The sequence below is a fragment of the Vicugna pacos genome, chromosome 2, assembly GCF_048564905.1.
Source record: "Vicugna pacos chromosome 2, VicPac4, whole genome shotgun sequence".
In the NCBI taxonomy this organism is placed as follows: Eukaryota; Metazoa; Chordata; class Mammalia; order Artiodactyla; family Camelidae; genus Vicugna; species Vicugna pacos.
This window is the reverse complement of record NC_132988.1, coordinates 76,216,473-76,234,631: the sequence shown is the minus strand read 5'-3', so window position 1 is coordinate 76,234,631 and position 18,159 is coordinate 76,216,473. Positions and strand designations below refer to the sequence as shown.

At 37.5% G+C, this 18,159-nt stretch overlaps 1 protein-coding gene and 1 non-coding gene across 2 annotated transcripts in view; both read left to right on the top strand.

Annotated features, from left to right (window-relative positions):
- The window catches only part of PRKG2 (protein kinase cGMP-dependent 2), a 93,142-nt gene that overhangs the window by 49,315 nt on the left and 25,668 nt on the right, over window positions 1-18,159 (top strand). Inside the window, exons 9-14 of the mRNA XM_072973408.1 lie at window positions 1,950-2,018; window positions 5,850-5,948; window positions 7,249-7,402; window positions 9,314-9,450; window positions 11,590-11,679; window positions 13,889-14,030. Of these exons, the coding sequence (XP_072829509.1) occupies window positions 1,950-2,018; window positions 5,850-5,948; window positions 7,249-7,402; window positions 9,314-9,450; window positions 11,590-11,679; window positions 13,889-14,030 (691 nt within the window). The remainder of the gene's footprint in view (window positions 1-1,949; window positions 2,019-5,849; window positions 5,949-7,248; window positions 7,403-9,313; window positions 9,451-11,589; window positions 11,680-13,888; window positions 14,031-18,159) is intronic.
- Window positions 11,774-11,850, top strand: TRNAT-AGU (transfer RNA threonine (anticodon AGU)). Its single transcript has one exon. It is a non-coding gene; the product is annotated as a tRNA-Thr (tRNA).

Here is an 18,159-nt window from a genome sequence, read left to right as displayed (position 1 = left end):
AAATTAAGCTACTTAAACTCAATAAGTGAAGTTATAGCTATTTGGTAGACAAAAAATTGAATTTAAAAACAAGTTGAGTTTTTGTTTCCCATTTTCTAGCTGGTAATGAACTTGTTTCAATAATTGGGAAATTGTCCTTTTTTGTTTATTTGTGCCAGAATATGAATACATTCATGCAATATAATCGTGTAATATCATTATTCAAGACTTCAGTGTATTTGTTCTTAACATTAACAGATTATTTTTCTCATATCTCCAAGCAAAACAATTAGTTTGAAAGTGCAGAGAACTTTATAAATGTACTGTAGACTCAAAATAGCTCTTGAAAGGAAATATGCTGTCTGGTTATGCTGGATCTGAAATAATTTATGTTCTATGTTGTAGCTAGCCAATTACAGTGTTTTCCCATGAGAAACATGAGAATTTACATTTAATAAAGACACTCATTCCCCAAAGCATTTAAAAGCATAAAACTAAAATCTATGAGAAAGAGAGTTGGATACACATATGTTTACATTTTTGTGCATTTTTACGCTATCACTTTTTGGGGCCGCTGACTGTGACTCAGTATTCTTTACGTTCTGTGTATTTCCATGACTCGACATTAAATAGTCCCAGGAGTTCTTTCAGCATTTTGTATGCAAAAATAAATTCATGGTACTTAACAATTATTATGAAAAAACAATGTGTATTTGTAAACCTCTAATACTCATAAACTTTTTGTAAAGGAATTTCCTAGTCAAAATCGTGACACTGGCAAGTGAAAGGGTTGCTATATCTCTTCATTTTTGAGCTCACATATCAAAGAGTTGGCCCATATCCAAATCGATATCTACACATACCAGTTGAGTATAAACTACCCAGCTCCCAACTCAAAAGCCCATTAAGCTGAAATGTTTTCACCAATGTCTTCTAGCAAGGACCCTGTAAACTTGGGAGGGACTGTGTTAGAAAGTCTCTGGATGCTGGCTATGTGGACAGGGGACTTCTCTGCACTGAGAAGCGGGCTGCCAAGGTCTTCCCTGTCCTACCACTAAGGGAAGACAAAACAACTGTATACTTTGAGTGATGCCATTTTTGACGAAGTTGCTTAGAGCAGTCCTCCTGTGCTTACTGCTCCAGGTTACCTTAAATGAATCTCAGAGCACTGGGTACCACATGGATGTACCTTTTCTTCAGGGTCTTTAGTTTGTAATTAATAGAAGGATGAAACTAATATAAATAAAGTTCTCTAAAGAAAGACTTTACCCAGTGCTTGACTCGTTGGTATTCATCAGGGAATTAAATATACTATGATTAGATCATATGTCATAATTCTTCATATCTAAGGTATCAATTATAAGATGCATTATGATATTATGTACCCCCGAGAAAGACAATTACGCTATGACTCATCGTCAGTTGTAAGACATGCATTGATTTCAGAGATTGTAATGGAAAATATACATCTTAGACTATGAAATAAAAGATTTTAGATTTACCTAATTCATTGGGTGATATGGCATGAAAAACACTTTCTTTGGGTTTTATTTTTTGATTGGTTATTATACGTTAATTACTTCAATGTTTTCTTATAAATGTCTTTGATCAGGTAATTTCAATTTTGGCTGCTTTTTAACTAGCAATTCCTGTTTGATCAAAGACCTATTTCATTTGGGCTGACGCAGAGCACAGAGTGAAATTCCATACACGGCTGTAGTCACTGATTTATGTTCCCAGTGCAGTTACCTTCTCCTCTGGATTCCTTGTGCACTTAACCTTTATTAGGACACATGTCCATGCTTTTTTATTTTTCTTGGAAAGGGGTGGAGTATATATTATGATGTTAAAAAAAGGCATAATCTTTGGAAGGATTAGGTGATGATGTTTCATGCAAATAGCAGGTTCCGTAATAAAAATGTATGTTTAATTTCTCACTAGAAAACTGACTTTCCTGTTTTTGTCTGCAGTGAAGATGTCAGATCAGCTAACATCATTGCTGAGGAAAATGATGTCGCATGTCTGGTTATAGATCGAGAGTGAGTATGCTGCTGTTGTTGGAGAATGCAGGCTCCTGCCACCTTTGAAGACTTGGCCTTCTGTTACTCCAAGGGCCATCTGTCTTCCCATTCATCGCTACTTGGAAGTGCTGGCCAATCCTCAGCTGCTAGTACATTCTATTAAAATTCATGGGAAGGAACTGGGCCTTCTGATCTGAATCTGTCTGTGGCAGTGGCAGATGCTGGCAGGCTAAATATTTTGTGTTCAAAGTTTGTACATAAATATCAGCAATAGACTGATTTAAATTCTACATCTTCCAGAGAAATAAGCTTATTAGTACTCATGTATTTTTTTCCACACAATATACTGAGGAATTTCATAATGTATTCCTAAAATGCTCTAAGCAGTCAGAAATATTTTTGAACAAAACTTCTCTCTCGCAGACAAAATATAAAATGCTCATTAGCTATATGTATTTCCAGAGAAATCTGAATTTAACATTTGCGGTAATTTGCAAGAGATGTGCATCAATATTAACCTCTAAACATCTTAGGTTATTTTTCAGAATGTCTCATTTTGTGTTGTTAAATCCCTTCAGATCATATTTGAATCTGACTCCTCAGATCTCTTATTCATCAGGGGGATATTTGTTGACTAGATACAATTAAGGGAATTCTGCTATACCAAACCTAGGCCATTATCAGAGAAAAGTCATGTGTAGCCAAACAAATAGGACATGTGCTTATGAAATATTAACTAAAAATAGTCAAATGATGACAAGTATCACAAGAGAATATGCAACTGATTGCTAATTGAATACACCATTTATTGAACATAGAATCATAGAGATTTAGAGCTGGAAAGAACCTTGGAATATTAAAAAAAATGTTTTACTATGAAAAATTTCAAACATATTAAAAATAGACAGATCAGTATTATAAACCCCATAATACAAGTTCAACAATTATCAATTAACCCTCCCTGCCTTCACCACACTATTTTCAAGCAAATTCCAAACATAAAGTTATTTCACTGATAAATTTTAGTAGCATCTCGAAAAGCTGAGTATTATTTATAATACATGACCACAGTAATATAACATACCTAAAAAGTTAGCAATTATTTTTTATTGACAATTTTGAATTGAAGTATAATTTACACCTAACATTATATTAGCTTCAGGTGTACAAGATAATGATCATATATATATATATATATATATATATATATATATATATATGTTGCAAAATTATCACCACACTAAATCTAGTTAACATGCATCATCAAACATAGAACAATAATTCTTAGTATCACTTTGAGTTACATTAATACTTCCCTTACCAATAAGAAAAGTAAGTCCAGGTCAGTTAAAGAATTGCCCCAAAGGTGTCACCTGTGATTTCATATGAGATGCCCAGGTCTTCCAGTTCCTTTCAGCATTCTTTCCATCATGCCATTTGATTTCCATAGCATGTGTTCAGAAAGAGAAGCAATCACAATGCAGTAAAATGAGGAAAGTTTTACTTTAAATTTGTAAGTGTGGAAATGGGACGTGAAATAGGAGTTTTCTAGGCAAAGGAAATGTGGAAGTCTCTCCAGGTGAAGTACAACTTGAAACAAAGCATCAGGCTAGAAAATGCAAAGTATATTCAGATAAAGGAACCCTTTGGATGACAGCTCACAGATGGAAAATATATTGGTATGAAATTGTCCCGGCAGTGCATTGTTTTGTTTATGAAAAATATATGCATGCACTGAATAGCACTAGCTGTGTGATAAAATCTTACAAATGGCTCCAAAATGCTAAGACTAAAAATATGGTAGAAAGGAAGAACTCCTTCCTTTTTTCTTCATTGTAATCACATAACCAAATACTTGTATAGTATCTCATGACTCTACCATCCATGAAGAGGATGCAGTGGTTATTTTAGAGCCTGTAAATTATTTGGGAGTTCGTAATTTTAAAATGTTTAAATGCACAGAGTTGAGATTCCTACACAAAGTGTGGTCATGTTAGGCACGATGAGACATGAAAAGTTACATGAATTTATTTTATGCGTAAGAGGAGCAGACTATCAGGTATGATGACCTACATCCTGGATTTCCTGGGACAGTTCTGGTTATGCCAACATATTTATCACTGGCAGTCCCCTTCACTCTGAAAAGCATTCAGTTTGAATGATAAATTATATGATCATCGTAGCTATGACTTTTAAGGCTAGATTAGGATCTCATAGTAATTCTCTCATGGCACCCTTACAGCCTTATTCACACTTTGATTGCTGTATTTAACATCTGTCTTCCCACTCTTCTGTTTTTTCATGAGCACAGAAATATTTTCTTGTTCACGGCTGTTGCGTGCCAGTGTCTGACATGGTCCTTGGCCTATGGGAAGCAATGCAGACGTTCACGGAATAAAGGGCACCATCCTTGCAATAGAATATAGTGACCGAAAGCCTATCGCTCTTTACTTCTGCTTTCCTAATTCATTATTTTTTAAAAAAAATATGTATTTGAATGTTACAGCTAGAATGTTGTAGCTGTTTAAACTTGACTTATTTGTGGAGAATATCTAGAGATCTGTGACACTAGTGTCACCTACATTAAAAAAATAAAATCTGTTTACAACAATACATGAATTAGTTTAATAGCAAGCAAGACTATGGTGACAAATAGAATAAATAAAATCAAAACAAATTAAGAGAAGTATTTCCTTCTACTTGAAAACTTCAGCCGTGGGAAATTTGAAATTGTGTGGCAAGCCTGTTTTGTTTCTCACTACTCTACGGTCAACCACGGACAGTCCACAGAGCAGGGCAGAGAAGAGTGGAGTGTAGATCTGAAGGGGGAAATGGGAAATACCCAGTACAGTAAAATACTAATGTAAGTATAGATTGGTGGTCAGTTACAGGTGGGTAGAGGTCTTCAGGGTTAGGCAGGCAGTAAGTGGCAACACGACACTAATGAGGTGGCTCTGGTTTACTAGCGTTAGGTGTGTTGACATAAATTTTCATTCCTTTCATTTTGCTCTGGCCAGGAGCTTAAGATTTACTGAGGTGATTGAAGCATGGTTTCTAGAAGGTTGCTATTTTATAGGAGGGAAGAGAACCACCCTAAAAATCACCCATCAAGGAAGGTTGTCGAGTGTGGGGTGCAGGACGCATTGGAAGGATAATCTGGAAAATATACTTCTTTGGTGAGGAAAGGGATTATTTTTTCTCATGGGCAGTGCCCTGTGTAAGAATTCCCAGAGACAAGGGACTTGGGACGGGGAGAGTAGGCGGGACACGTAACAAACCTGTGATCCGTGAGGTCAGGAGGGTCAAGGGAATATGATGGCCCAGCCTCACCCAAAGAATTACTAAGTTAAGGTAAAAAGTTTGGATTTATTTACGAATGGATGTGAAATGAGGAGTATTATCTAGGGACAAAGAAGAGATACTTTTTATCCTTGATTTTTAAAAATAAAGAGCTCAATTTGATTAAGCAAGGTTAGAAAAATGGGTAAGATATGTTACCTGTGGATTCAATAAGCAGATCATGTAGACTATTTCCTTTCCGCTGTCTTCTTTAAAATGAAAAAAAAAAGAACAATTTTTGGTAAACCTGAACCACAATTGCAGAAAACCACAGAAATGTCTCTTCTCACTGAGAGCCTCCTTGCTTTCAGAAACTCAAAAGCTCAATCATATAGCTTCTAACAATTATTCTACCTGTGATGGCCACTTAATGTAACATAAGTTATTGAAAAACAGTTTACAAAGCTGTGAATAACCGTACAATTAATGTTTTCTGAATAGCTTAAGAAGAATGGTAAGTTACAAAGGTAACTATTCGCATTGAGGGTTTGTTTCTTTTTATTCATTTAGAACATTCAACCAAACAGTTGGGACTTTTGAAGAACTCCAGAAATATCTTGAAGGGTATGTGGCAAACCTGAACCGTGATGATGAAAAAAGACATGCGAAGTAAGTGGAGGAAAATTTTCCTAAGCCGGTGTGACCTCTGGCAGTTAATGAAGGGGACCGAGGGGTGTGGCTTGCTGTGCAGTAGCTTTTAGTGTGTTGTCACTAGAAGATTTAGGGGAGTTCTTTTAACTTGTCTTTCCACAAAAAAATGCCACTTACCACTAGGATGGATATCACTTTAGTCTATAAATAGCGTTTCTTATTTTCGGCGATGAGTAGCAATGTTAAGGGGATGATATCCTGATAAGAGTCCTTGGGAAAGGGCGTCTGTACGTTGACTTGTGACCTAGCTCCGAAAGACGTTAGTTCAGAAGGGAGGCCTCTCTCGCACATGGAACTCAAACAAGAATGACAAGGCACTAGCATAGTCCATTCATTCTGATTCCAGATAAAGAATAATCTAGAACGAGAGCCCAGGTTATTTCAAGATATAATGGAGTTTATTGCTCAGGGGTCCCAAATGCAGTAATACTGATGAAACATGTTTTGTCTCATAGAAAAAAACTGCTTTGTAAAATCTAAATGATTTGAAAATATTTTGCTAGAATATTCTGTAGAGTGAATACTTAAGCATGTATTTACTAGATAGTACCATTAAAGCTTAAGAGTCAAAAGTTCTAGAAAACACTTGTGTTAAATTAGAGCTTTCAACCAGAACTGCAGAGTTTGTTTTTGTTTTTCTTTCTGGCAAGGAATATATTTGCAGTTTTTATGCCAAAGGCCTTTTGTAATAAGAACGATTTATAAATACATAATCCCAAGCAGTGAACTTTAACTAAAGGAGGTAAATGAGCATCTCCAAGTAACAATATTTAGACATAAAATAAGGAATGTATTTTTCATGTTTCACAAAGCAGTTGTTCTGGTTCAGCCAGGGACCTTCGAGGTCTGACAGAAAGAGCGAAGGAAGCATGGCGGAGATGCTGTGTGGCTGTTTCCTGTATGTGCGACAAAGGCAAAGGCTCTCCAGTCTTCTGGATTTATTTCCTCTCATGACTTATTTATTTTTTGTAAAATGCTTTATTGAGATGTATTTTAAATACCACACAATTCACTCGTTTTGACATTTTGTCCGTTTTTTTATTGTGTGCGAGTGTATTTGTTTCATATTTGTATATTCTGTTGCTTTTCTCCCCAGTTGTAACTGAATCTGATCCTATAAAAGCTGAGATAATCTTTATGGCAACTATGGGCAGTAATTACTGGCAGAAAGAAGGCTTTTTTAAGGGTGGAATTTCTGTGTTTTGTGAGCCTTGCTTGCCTGGAGGAAGGTGTAAAAAGTTTCTCTTCTCTCATACAGGAGATCCATGTCTAGCTGGAAGCTGTCCAAAGCACTCTCTCTGGAGATGATTCAGCTGAAGGAGAAGGTGGCCAGATTTTCCTCATCATCCCCATTCCAGAACCTTGAGATTATCGCCACACTGGGCGTTGGTGGGTTCGGAAGAGTTGAGCTTGTAAGGGGTTTACGTTTCAAGCATCTGAGAGAAGCCTTTTGACTTTTTTTGCTTTATATTCCAGTGTCTCTTGGAGGAATATATGCATTGTTATTGCTATCTAAATGTTGCTTTGAACTGAAATTGAGAAAGTACACTTTTCACTCTGTATGTTGCATAATAGCAGGTCTGTGCTAGTAAGTAACTTGTAATAATACAGCTGCTATTTCAAGCTTTTTACATCATGTCCTTTTGAGAATTGTTTTCTTGATGGCAGTTATTGGAGAATGTACCAAGTAACCATTCCCAAAGGCTAGAAAACATAAAATGTATTTGCTAACAGCAAAATGTATGTATACAAACACTCACGATACATTAACTATATACTAAAGAAAAGAAGAATGTGTCCAGTGGAAATGCCACAGAAATGAAATCTTTCATATCATAATTCCGTTTCTTAAACAACTCCCCTACCATGTCTATATTTGGCTTTCATTATCCTATTTCTGGCTTGCTCAAAATTTTCTGAAAAACAGAAAAGAAGCAGAATTGCAAGGGGATGTTTGAAGAGCAGCTTTCTGTAGTGCTGATCAGGACAGCTGGGAAATTACGCCTGATTTCCGCTGCATCTTCCACACCAACTCTTCTTTGAGCTTGAGAACCAGCTTGCAAGGAGTAGCAGAGCGGGGCTGTCAGATCAAGCGCTCTGAAGAAACTGTCGAATGGAGATCTGTGACCTTACTGGGTAGAGATGGCTCTAAACCCTTGGCAATTACCCAGCCCTTCTTTGCCGCACAGATTTGTAACGATTCACTGTATATTATTAACCTTGGGAATGGTGCTGACACCTCCATCTGCTGGATGGCCTGGGTGTGAGCGGATCTGAAATGCTGCTGGAGATGCTGACCAGTTCACACACACCCAGTCCATACTTCATCTCTTTTGGGTGAGAGAGGAAGAAAAGAGTTCTTAATAGGCCAAAAAGTATTACTAATGTTTCTTCCACCATATGGAGAGAGAAGGGAGAGATCTATCTGCTGTATTTTCCACCAAACTCTTGGCAAAAGGATTGAATTGACAATGCTGAGCTTTGTTTTTCATATAGTTAAATAACAATAATTGAATCAATAATTCTGCCATTGATTGAAAAATCGTAGGCAGTACTAATGGCAAATGTGAACAAAATATGGGGTGTGATCATTTCTGCACAATGTCATTACTTGTCAAATATAGCATATTATGGAGTTTTAAGCCTCTCTGAATAAATATTTATTAAAAATTTTTAAGTTTTCTTTTAAGGGAAAATTCTGTTCATCCATCTAGAGCAGTGGTCTCCAACAGAACATTCTGCACTGATGGAAACGTTCTGTGTCTGCATGTCCAATAGGGTAGCCACTGGCTAGCTGTGGCTGGTGAGCTTTTGAAATGTGGATAATGCAACCGAGGAACTGAATTTTTAATTTTGATCAATTTAAAATGAAATAATCTCATATGACTAGTGGCTGTCATATGGGATATGGCAGATATACATCTTGACTTAAAATATGTTTCACTTTGAATATCAAAGAAGTGACTATTAAGAAAGAACAATTTGGGGGCAATTCTGGCCAAAGTTTTTCATATCGCATACTCCAAACTGAAGAGATTTCTAAACTTCATTCAGTCTTCTAACTGGAGTATTTTTCTTGTTTCAACACAAATATTTTTAGAACTGTGTTCCAGATATGTGAACTCTTGGGGAAATTACATACAATAAAAGGGAAGTGTATATGCCTGAATAATATTCAATTCCCAGAAGGATAAGTGGTTAGAAGCTTCCATACTATTTAAATGTGAAAGAATTGGAACTCTTACTAGTCAACATGTTTTACATAGGCATGGTAAACTTTTTCTGGTAAGTTCATTTTGAGGGCTTGTTGCCTTCTTACCTAGGTTAAGGTGAAAAACGAGAACGTTGCTTTTGCCATGAAGTGTATAAGGAAGAAGCACATAGTGGACACGAAGCAGCAGGAGCATGTCTACTCAGAAAAGAGGATCCTGGAGGAGCTGTGCTCGCCCTTCATCGTGAAGTAAGTGAGGGCTTCCCTCTCAGAACTTAGGATCTCAGGCTCTTCTGCTGAGTGTTTCCATGAGAGAAGGCAGAAGAGGAAGAGGAGACCCCACTCTGCATCCTCCATCCCAGTCACAGCAACAACACATAAAATGTTCGAAGTTTGAGATCTGAAGTCAAGAGCCCAGATTTTTTATCCTTGGGTAAATCTCAGGAAAGTGTGTGTGTGTGTGTGTGTGTGTGTTTGAAGTGAATATAAAATTATTGTGGGAATAATTTGAACTGTTTATTTGAACTGCAGAATTTGGGAAGCAAGAATTCATTCAGAATCCCTCAGGAAGCATGCTGCTTTTGAATTTCTGTGAGAATTTGACATTTGGGCACCTGTGGGTTCCGAGGAGCTGGTTCCTAGTGGTGCCTGGATGCCCAAAGATCCACCTCCTTGTAATTACTATTCTTTCTGCATTGATCACCAGAGTTTGGAAGAGAAATATGTTATTCTAGGCCATGGCTCTCTCGTGAATTCATGGGTTAGCTGTGTAGGTCAGTTAACGCATATATTTTCATACATGTCTTAAAGCCCCAGAGTATAGCTTTAGAGATTTCTGGGTGATGTAAGGTGCCTCTTTAATGAATAGAATTTATACTTTTTGTGAAATGCCTTGAGAGATTCCTTCTGCCTGTCCATATTCTCAGACCTATTTCTTTTCAAGATTAAAAAAAAATCTGAACTCAGGCAATGCTGGCAGTAGAGTCAGCCAATTATCTTTATATAAATTATGTGCTCCCCCTGCCTTTTTAATCAATAATTCATTAAAAACTATCAAGAGCAGCTTCAGGGTGTGGGTTAGATTTTATTCATTTTCTCATTCCCAGCTCTTTGCAAAGGACCTGGCATATAGTAGGGCAATTATAATATTAAAAATGAATATTAATGACATTTATTGTCGAGAAAATAATATGTGCCAGGCACTCTTCTAAAGCAAAAATTTTAAAAAATCTTATATATAATATATTAAACATTTTTATTTATATCTATTTCATATATTATATGTGTAAAATATATTAAATTAATACATATAATCAGTATGTAATCAAGTGAAGATATGTATTTGTTATGATCCTCATAACAAAACAGGTAAATGTGAAGATTGTCCTTGTTGAGCAGGAACAATGAGAAAACTGAAGTTGCTTAGTTCATAAACGGTTGATCAGGGATTCAACCCCGGGCAGCTTGGATCCAGATTCCACCCAGAACCACTTACTAGGTCGCTTCTGCTGCCTGTACGTGAGATAGCTGTTCCGTTGCCTGCATTAGCCTGGGCATGGTGCTAGGGAGAAAAGGGCATCTCTTGAGTAAGACCCAGAGATTGCTTTCACCCAGCGCTGAAATACGGTATGTTGCCCAGAACCCACATCAGGACTGAGGCTGTCGTTCTCCCAGTTTCTGGGAGTGCTGCCAGCTGGGGCATCTAGCTCAGCCCCTCTCCAGCCGGTGCTCTAAAGTGAAGAGAACCACCTTGCCAAGACCATACTCATTCTCCAGGTACATCCTGCATCCAGTGATGGCAGAGCTCCTGGAAGCCGAGGCTTTTGAAAAACTAGATGACAGTCCAACCCCTCCTCTATCCAAGTCTACTTCCTTCCTTCACCATGGGTGTTGGTCCCAAGAGCAGTCCCCACGAGAAATGCTTAGGAATGTCTGTCTCAGTCTGTTTCCTGAGACCAACTAGAGGAATAAGACATGGGCGTGAATGACTGTTATGCAAGGCAGATCTTAAAGGAGACTATGCAGAGGTCTCTGGGTTTTAGAAGGAAGGATAGGCCATATTTAGTAGATGGGATAAGGATCTGCTTTATCAGGAAGGTGACCCCTGAGCTTGGTGCTGAGAATGGCTAACATTTATACAGGGAAACTGAAATTAAGAAGTTCAGCTTGTGGGTAAAGGGAGGGAAGTCCAAGTAAAGGGGTCAGCAGGAGCAAAAACAAGGGAGGAGGAGAGATTAGAGCATCAGGGGAAGCCGATATCGCTGTAGGATGTTTGGAAGGAGATGAGGACCATTGTCCAAAATGTTATTGATGATGCTCTTAAGCAACTTTAAAGATGTTTTAAAACTAGATTTCTAATAATAGCCATCTTTTTATTTGTCTTCACAGATTGTATCGTACTTTCAAGGACAATAAGTATGTATACATGCTTCTGGAGGCCTGCTTAGGTGGGGAGCTATGGAGTATATTGAGGGACAGGTAATGAAAAAGGTTTATAAATTATTACTTTTGTATACTCACATCTGGTCTAAAGGATGCACTATTCATGATCATTTAAAGAGACATGAAGAGGGGAGAGGGTGTATAGCTCAGTGGTAAAGCACATGCTTAGTATGCATGAGGTCCTGGGTTCAATCCCCAGTGCCTCCATTTTAATTAATTAATTAATTTTAAAAAGTAAAGAGACATGAAGAAAGTCATTAAGAAATGAGTCTTAAAAAATGTTACCACTTGATTAAAAAAGTAATAGCGACATTTTCTTAGCTAATGTTATAATCACGTAATAGGCACCATGTAAGGCAGTCATTGTCATTCTCGTATTAAAGATTAAAGGAGCCCAGGCTTCAGGTGTAAACCATCTGTGTCACGTGGTTAGTATGAGGCAGAGTAAGGATAAACCCAGAAGTTACTGATTCTGAATCTTGAGAAGGGAGATGAAGGAAGGGTGGGGAGTGGGGAAGCCCTGGCTGGAAAGCAGAGTGAAGTGTCTGCAAAGATGCTATTACACAAAAAGGGCATTTTCCATACAGTCAGAACCACGGGTATTTTCTGAGCTCCACCTACATACAAGGCTCCATAGTATAGTGTGGGTGTTTCCTAAACCATATAAACTTTTATAACTAGAAGTATAAAAAGTATAAAGTTTTCCTCCAGTGGATTTAGATTTGATTTCAGGAGATAATGTAACCTGCAGTTTTAAAACATTTCATTATTTAATGTGAGGACTAAATATGATGAAGTTGGCTATTTGTAACCAAATGTCCAATTAGTGTTGTGAATAGTGAGCTCGGAAGAGAGGAAAGATAGAAAAATGTGATGGTCAAGGAAGGACTTGAGCTGAACTCTAAGGATGACCAAAATGTGAGAAGGCAGAGAAGAAGGGAAACGGATGTAAGACACAGCAGGGAAGTTGGGTTACGATTAAGTCTCTTACTCGCTGACTAAGAGCAGAGTTTAAATAGAAGATGAGGGCAGAGGAAGAGGAGATGGGAAGGTAGCTTTGCGTTAGGTTGTGGAGGTTACTGCCGAGCCAGACACTGAGACAGGATTCCCTGGGCCAGTGCTTCTCAGCTCTGGTTTCACATCACAGTCGCATGGGGAGCTTTTATAGATGAAAATGCTGGGCCCTAATCCCAAAGGCTTTGATTTGGTTCACTTGCTTTGGGGTCCAGGAAGTGACTTTTACCTGCCTTTCAAGCAATTTTAATGTGCATTCATGGTCAAGAATCATGGACCTGAGTAGGAAGAGACCTTTAAGCATCTGAATGAAGAGCTGTATGTTGTGCTGGGAACAGACTGTTGGATGGACCCAATGGGGGGAACCTGGAAGGGTGGAGGAGACTTGCATGACACCTGCAGAAGCATTTGCATCTTCCATCTTTGCTTCAACTGGCAAATCTTTTTTGAATATCTTAATCTGTTTAGAGATGGGAGTTCCTGCTACCTGTTAGGCACTTTGCCTGCTCCTTAAAACAGCCTTGTAAAGTCAGCAGTGCACCCATTTTACAGCTAGGGATCTGAGGCTCAGAACAGCCGAACAACTTGCCCAAGGACACAGTGAATGGAAGAATCAGGAGTCAAAGCCAATTTCTCTCACTCCAGAGCCACAGCCTTCTATTACACCATGCAGCAAACCACCACCACGTTTAATAATTCAGTAGGTAAACCTACACACGGTGCTGACACAGGGCAACTCTAATATCATCAAGGCACACTAAACAGGAAAGAGTTATGACCCCATTTCTACATGGGTTACTGTTACGTGCTATGCAAACAGGAAATGGAAATGATCATTTGGGTCATTTTTAGTCAAGCAATCAATTACAGAAGTCTGGTTCAAGCTCTCCATTGATACTGTTGCATTTTCTCCAGAATTTACCGTAGGTATCTAAAAACAAGTTCTGTTTTCTCCTCTTTCTATTTTAGATCTTCACATATGGTTGCCAGAAACAATCGTTTGGTTGTAAACATCTTAATTTCAGTGAAGTGGTTCTTGTTTGCATCAAGTATCCCCCTAAGTTTCTTTATGATCAGCAGCCTCATTCATTGGCAGTATGAAATACTTTTTAGAGTTGATGCCCTACACAATGTTTATATTGCATACATTTACACTATGATAATTTACACCTAGAATATACCGCAAGGATGTGTGTCTAGAGTATTAAGAGGGAAAATGATTTCGTTGCAGAGGCAGCTTTGATGAACCCACCTCCAAGTTCTGCGTTGCTTGTGTGACGGAAGCGTTTGATTACCTGCATCGACTGGGTATTATCTACAGAGACCTGAAACCAGAAAACTTAATTCTAGATGCTGAGGGATATCTTAAATTGGTAAGACAAATTTTGTAACTTACAGTGCCACATGAGTATTTCTACGCACAAAGCTGTGTTATAGTTGCAATTTTCTTTTAATTTTGGTGCATCTGTTATTTTCACTTTGGGGGATATGGCTTTTGAAATCAGCACACTTAACACAGGGAGCAATGTTACAGTTCTTTTTGGCCTAGGAATTTAATGTTTCAGCCTTATTTGTGACTCCTACTAAGAGTTCACATTATAGAATGTCTTTAAAATTGAATTCTGTTAGCATTTTTGTATAATGATTTTAAGTGGGTCTTAATAAATTCCTGCCACATATAGATACTGGCTATGAGGAATAAGGAAGGAAGATAGTATGGCTTTTGTCCCAAGATAGCCAGTCTGTATAGGGAGGAAAGACACATGTATAAATGTTGGTAGTTTAAAAAAAATCTTTCTAGATGATTCTAAGGTACAACCTGGGTTGAGAATCACAACATTGGACTATAGGTTCCTTGAGGAGAGACTTTCTTGCCATCCATATTTGTAATGGATGGCATGCCTAATGTGATTCCCCTTGCATGTCACACTACAGAAAAAAAATGCTACCAGTCACGTAAACTGCTTTCACTATGAAACTGTAAGAGAACTGGGCAGTCATAATTAAGGAGAAACCAAGACGCTTTGGATCTCAGGAGGGAACCCCATCAAGATGGGGAACCCAAGCTGAGTTTTCCTGAGTCTATTTTGTCAGTAGCTCAAGGACAGTCAACCATCTCTGAACTTAACATTTACAACGATACTAAAAGTTTCTCACACCAGAACTTTTTTTATGTGGAAATAATAGTAACTACCATTTAGTGTGTAAAGCTACTGTGCTAAACATTTTTCAATCCATATGTTTTAACAGTTGATGAGGTAGGTTTTATCATCCACATGTTACAGAGTGTAATTTAGCCTTAGGAATTAAATTTATTATGTGTAACTGCTAAGCGATTTCTCTCTATAGTAAAGGAGTAAAAGGAAGTCCTTTCATGTGAAATCTGGCCAACTTCCAAGAAACATTTTGATCCATTCAGGTTTTATTTTACTCATGAAAGACAGCTTTGAGAACTAGTGTGGTACTAACACAAAGCCTTAATTACTTGTCTTCTTCACAATTCCTTCATTGACAAAGCCTGTGACAGCTCTTTAGAGAAACTGTTTGGAATATTCTCGAAGTAAAACCATCACGAGAGATGCCAATTATCCATTAGATTCATTTTTTATAGCTGTTTTTGAGAAACAGGTACTATTTATTTCTTTACTACTATAAATTCAATATTTATAGGCAGAGAGGTCCAGAGCGATCTCTTCTGTTAACCATTCTTATCCATCCAGCTAACTCACGTGCCAGCCAGCTAAATGAAGAGCAATAACTAAAGCCTTTAGAGATTAGAAAGTAAATGTGGAATATTTCCATTTCTAGCTATATCCTCAAGCTAGATATATTGAAAGTCTCTTACTACAGAAATGTCTAAAGTACTGGATGAAACATGAAAAGTAGGATTGCATGCATGGCTGAGTTTATAAGACAGCGTTGGAATTCCCCCAAGGCTGGGACTCAAGCTTGAGCAGCTGCGCAGGGTGGGACTCAGACACTGACGCTGCTGTCTTGTGGGCAGCCAGCACTCCTAGGTGGCCTAGAGGTTTTATTTTAGTTGCTGTGCCCTCCGGGAACAGGAGACCACGTTTTTGGACCTGGGCAATGTGGGAAGTTGAATCAGAGAATATTGGCCAGAACCAAGAACCATACGGATTATACCCTTAGAGAAATAGAAAACGGGGAGTGGGGTGGAATTCTAATTTATAAAAGCAGAGTACATGCAAGAAAACATGCTTTTCTCATTACTGGGCTCTTAGTAGAGGAACAAAAGAGAGAGCCTCCACTAAGAAGACTTGGCCACAGGCTGGTCTTCATGGAGTCTTGGGTGCCCAGTCTTCAAGGGTGGAAAACTCCAAGGAAAAATTTAAGTGAAAATGTATCCATGTTGGTAGCATGCCCAAGTTTCCAAGAATCAGTGTATATTCTCTCTGGAAGAATGTTCTCTCAACTCAGGATACAAAGGACTCTGAGAGATAAACTTCCAGGGGATATAAACTCACATTTAAAATAAAAGAAGGGGGTGGTTAATAGCTCCGTGGTAGAATGTGTGCTTAGGATGCACGAGATCCTGGGTTCAGTTCCCAGTACCTCCATCAAATAAATAAATCTAATTATCCCCTCCCCCCCAAAAAATAAATAAAGTAAAAATATGCATGAGGAAAAAAGTGCCAGGAGCATTATTTGGCAGACACATAAGAGTCTCATATATTGGAGTAATCAGATACAAAATGCAAAATAAATACATCCATTGTTTTTTTAAAGTAAAAGAGGGGCTAACAAATAAGTAAGGAACAGAGACTCTCAAAAAAGATCTAACGTGTTTAGAAAAAAATAACAAATAAAACTATGGAGAAATTAATGTAGTAATAGAAATTCAGTATTCCATGAAAGTTTTCATTAATGGTGGAGTAGCTTGAATTGGACTAATCTTGCTGAGACTGAAAGCATTGGAGAGCAACAAGAAATAGACATTCAAGCCTTGAAGAAAGGGACTCACACCAGGTGAAATCCACATTAACACCGCTGTTCGTTTCAAAGCACTCATTATGTAAGGCATGGAGCATAAACCTTTAGTTAACATCATACCTAACAGTGAAATATTGAACATTTTCCACTATATTGTAAGGAAAATAAGAATATTTTCTTTCACTACTCTTTTCAACATTGGTCTTAGCAAAAGAAATGAACCCAGAAAAAGAAAGGAAAGGCCAAAGATTAGAAAGGAAGAAGCTACCAGTCTTTATTTGCAAACAACATGATTGTTTATCAGAAAAGCATGAAGAATCTACCCAAAAGGTGCTAGAAAGAGTAAGTAAATTAAGCATGATTACAGGTATAGAGTCAATATACAAATGAAAATTGTATTTTTATAAACTAGTAGTAAATATTTATAAATGAAATTAAAATACCATTTATAGTATCAAAAATTACAAAATAATTTTAAATACATTTAATGTGTGAGACCTCTACACTGAAAATGATGAAATTTTGTTGAGAAAAAAATAAATAAATGGTAATGTTTATAAATTGTATAACTCAATATTTGATAAGACATTCATTCTCCAATTAATCTGCAAATTTAAGGCCATTGCAATAAAAAAATTATAGCAGCCATTTTTAGAAACTGAGACGTTATTCTAAAATTTACACAGAAATGAAATTTAGAAGAGTCAATAACCACTTTGGAAAAAAAAGAAAAAGATTGAGGAAATTATTATACCTGATGTCAGACCTACTATAAAACTGGTAATTGAGGCAGTGTGATAATGGTGTAAGGATAAATAGCTTAATCTAACAGAATGCAGCCCAGAAATAGACATACACAGTCAACTGATTTTTAGAAAAAGGGGAAAGGCTAGCCTTCTCAAGGTATTGCTGGAACAGTTGGATATGCATAGGTGGAATAAGAAGGAACATGACGCTCACCTCACACTGTATAAAATAATTCAGGATGGATCATGGACCTATAAAACATCCAGAAGTAAACATAGGGAAGTATCTTCAGGACATGGGGTAGGCAGAGATTTCTTGGAACACAACAGTAGTAATCTCAGAAAGCTCGGGCTCCTATAACAAAAATACCACAGACTGGGTGGCTTAAACAATTTATTTCTCACAGTTCTCGACTCTGGGAAGTTCAGGGTCAGGGTGTTGGAAATGGTCTGGGTCCATTTCCTGTTTTCTCTCTTCACATAGAGAGAGAGAGAGAGAGAGACAGGGAGGGAGAAAGCTCTCTTCTGTCTCTTCTTATAAGGGTACTAATCCTATCATGAGGGTTTCAGCCTTGAGACCTAATTACTTCCCTCCAAATACCATCCACATTAAGGATTAGGGTTTCAACGTATAAATTAAGGGGGAGACAAACATGCAGTCCATAATAATTGTATTTCATCAAAATTAAAACATTCCTGATCATCAAAATACATTGTTAAGAAAATGAACAGCCATGCCATAGACTGGTAGAGAATATTTGCAATATATAATTATATGACAAAAGTCTTGTATCCAGAAATAGAC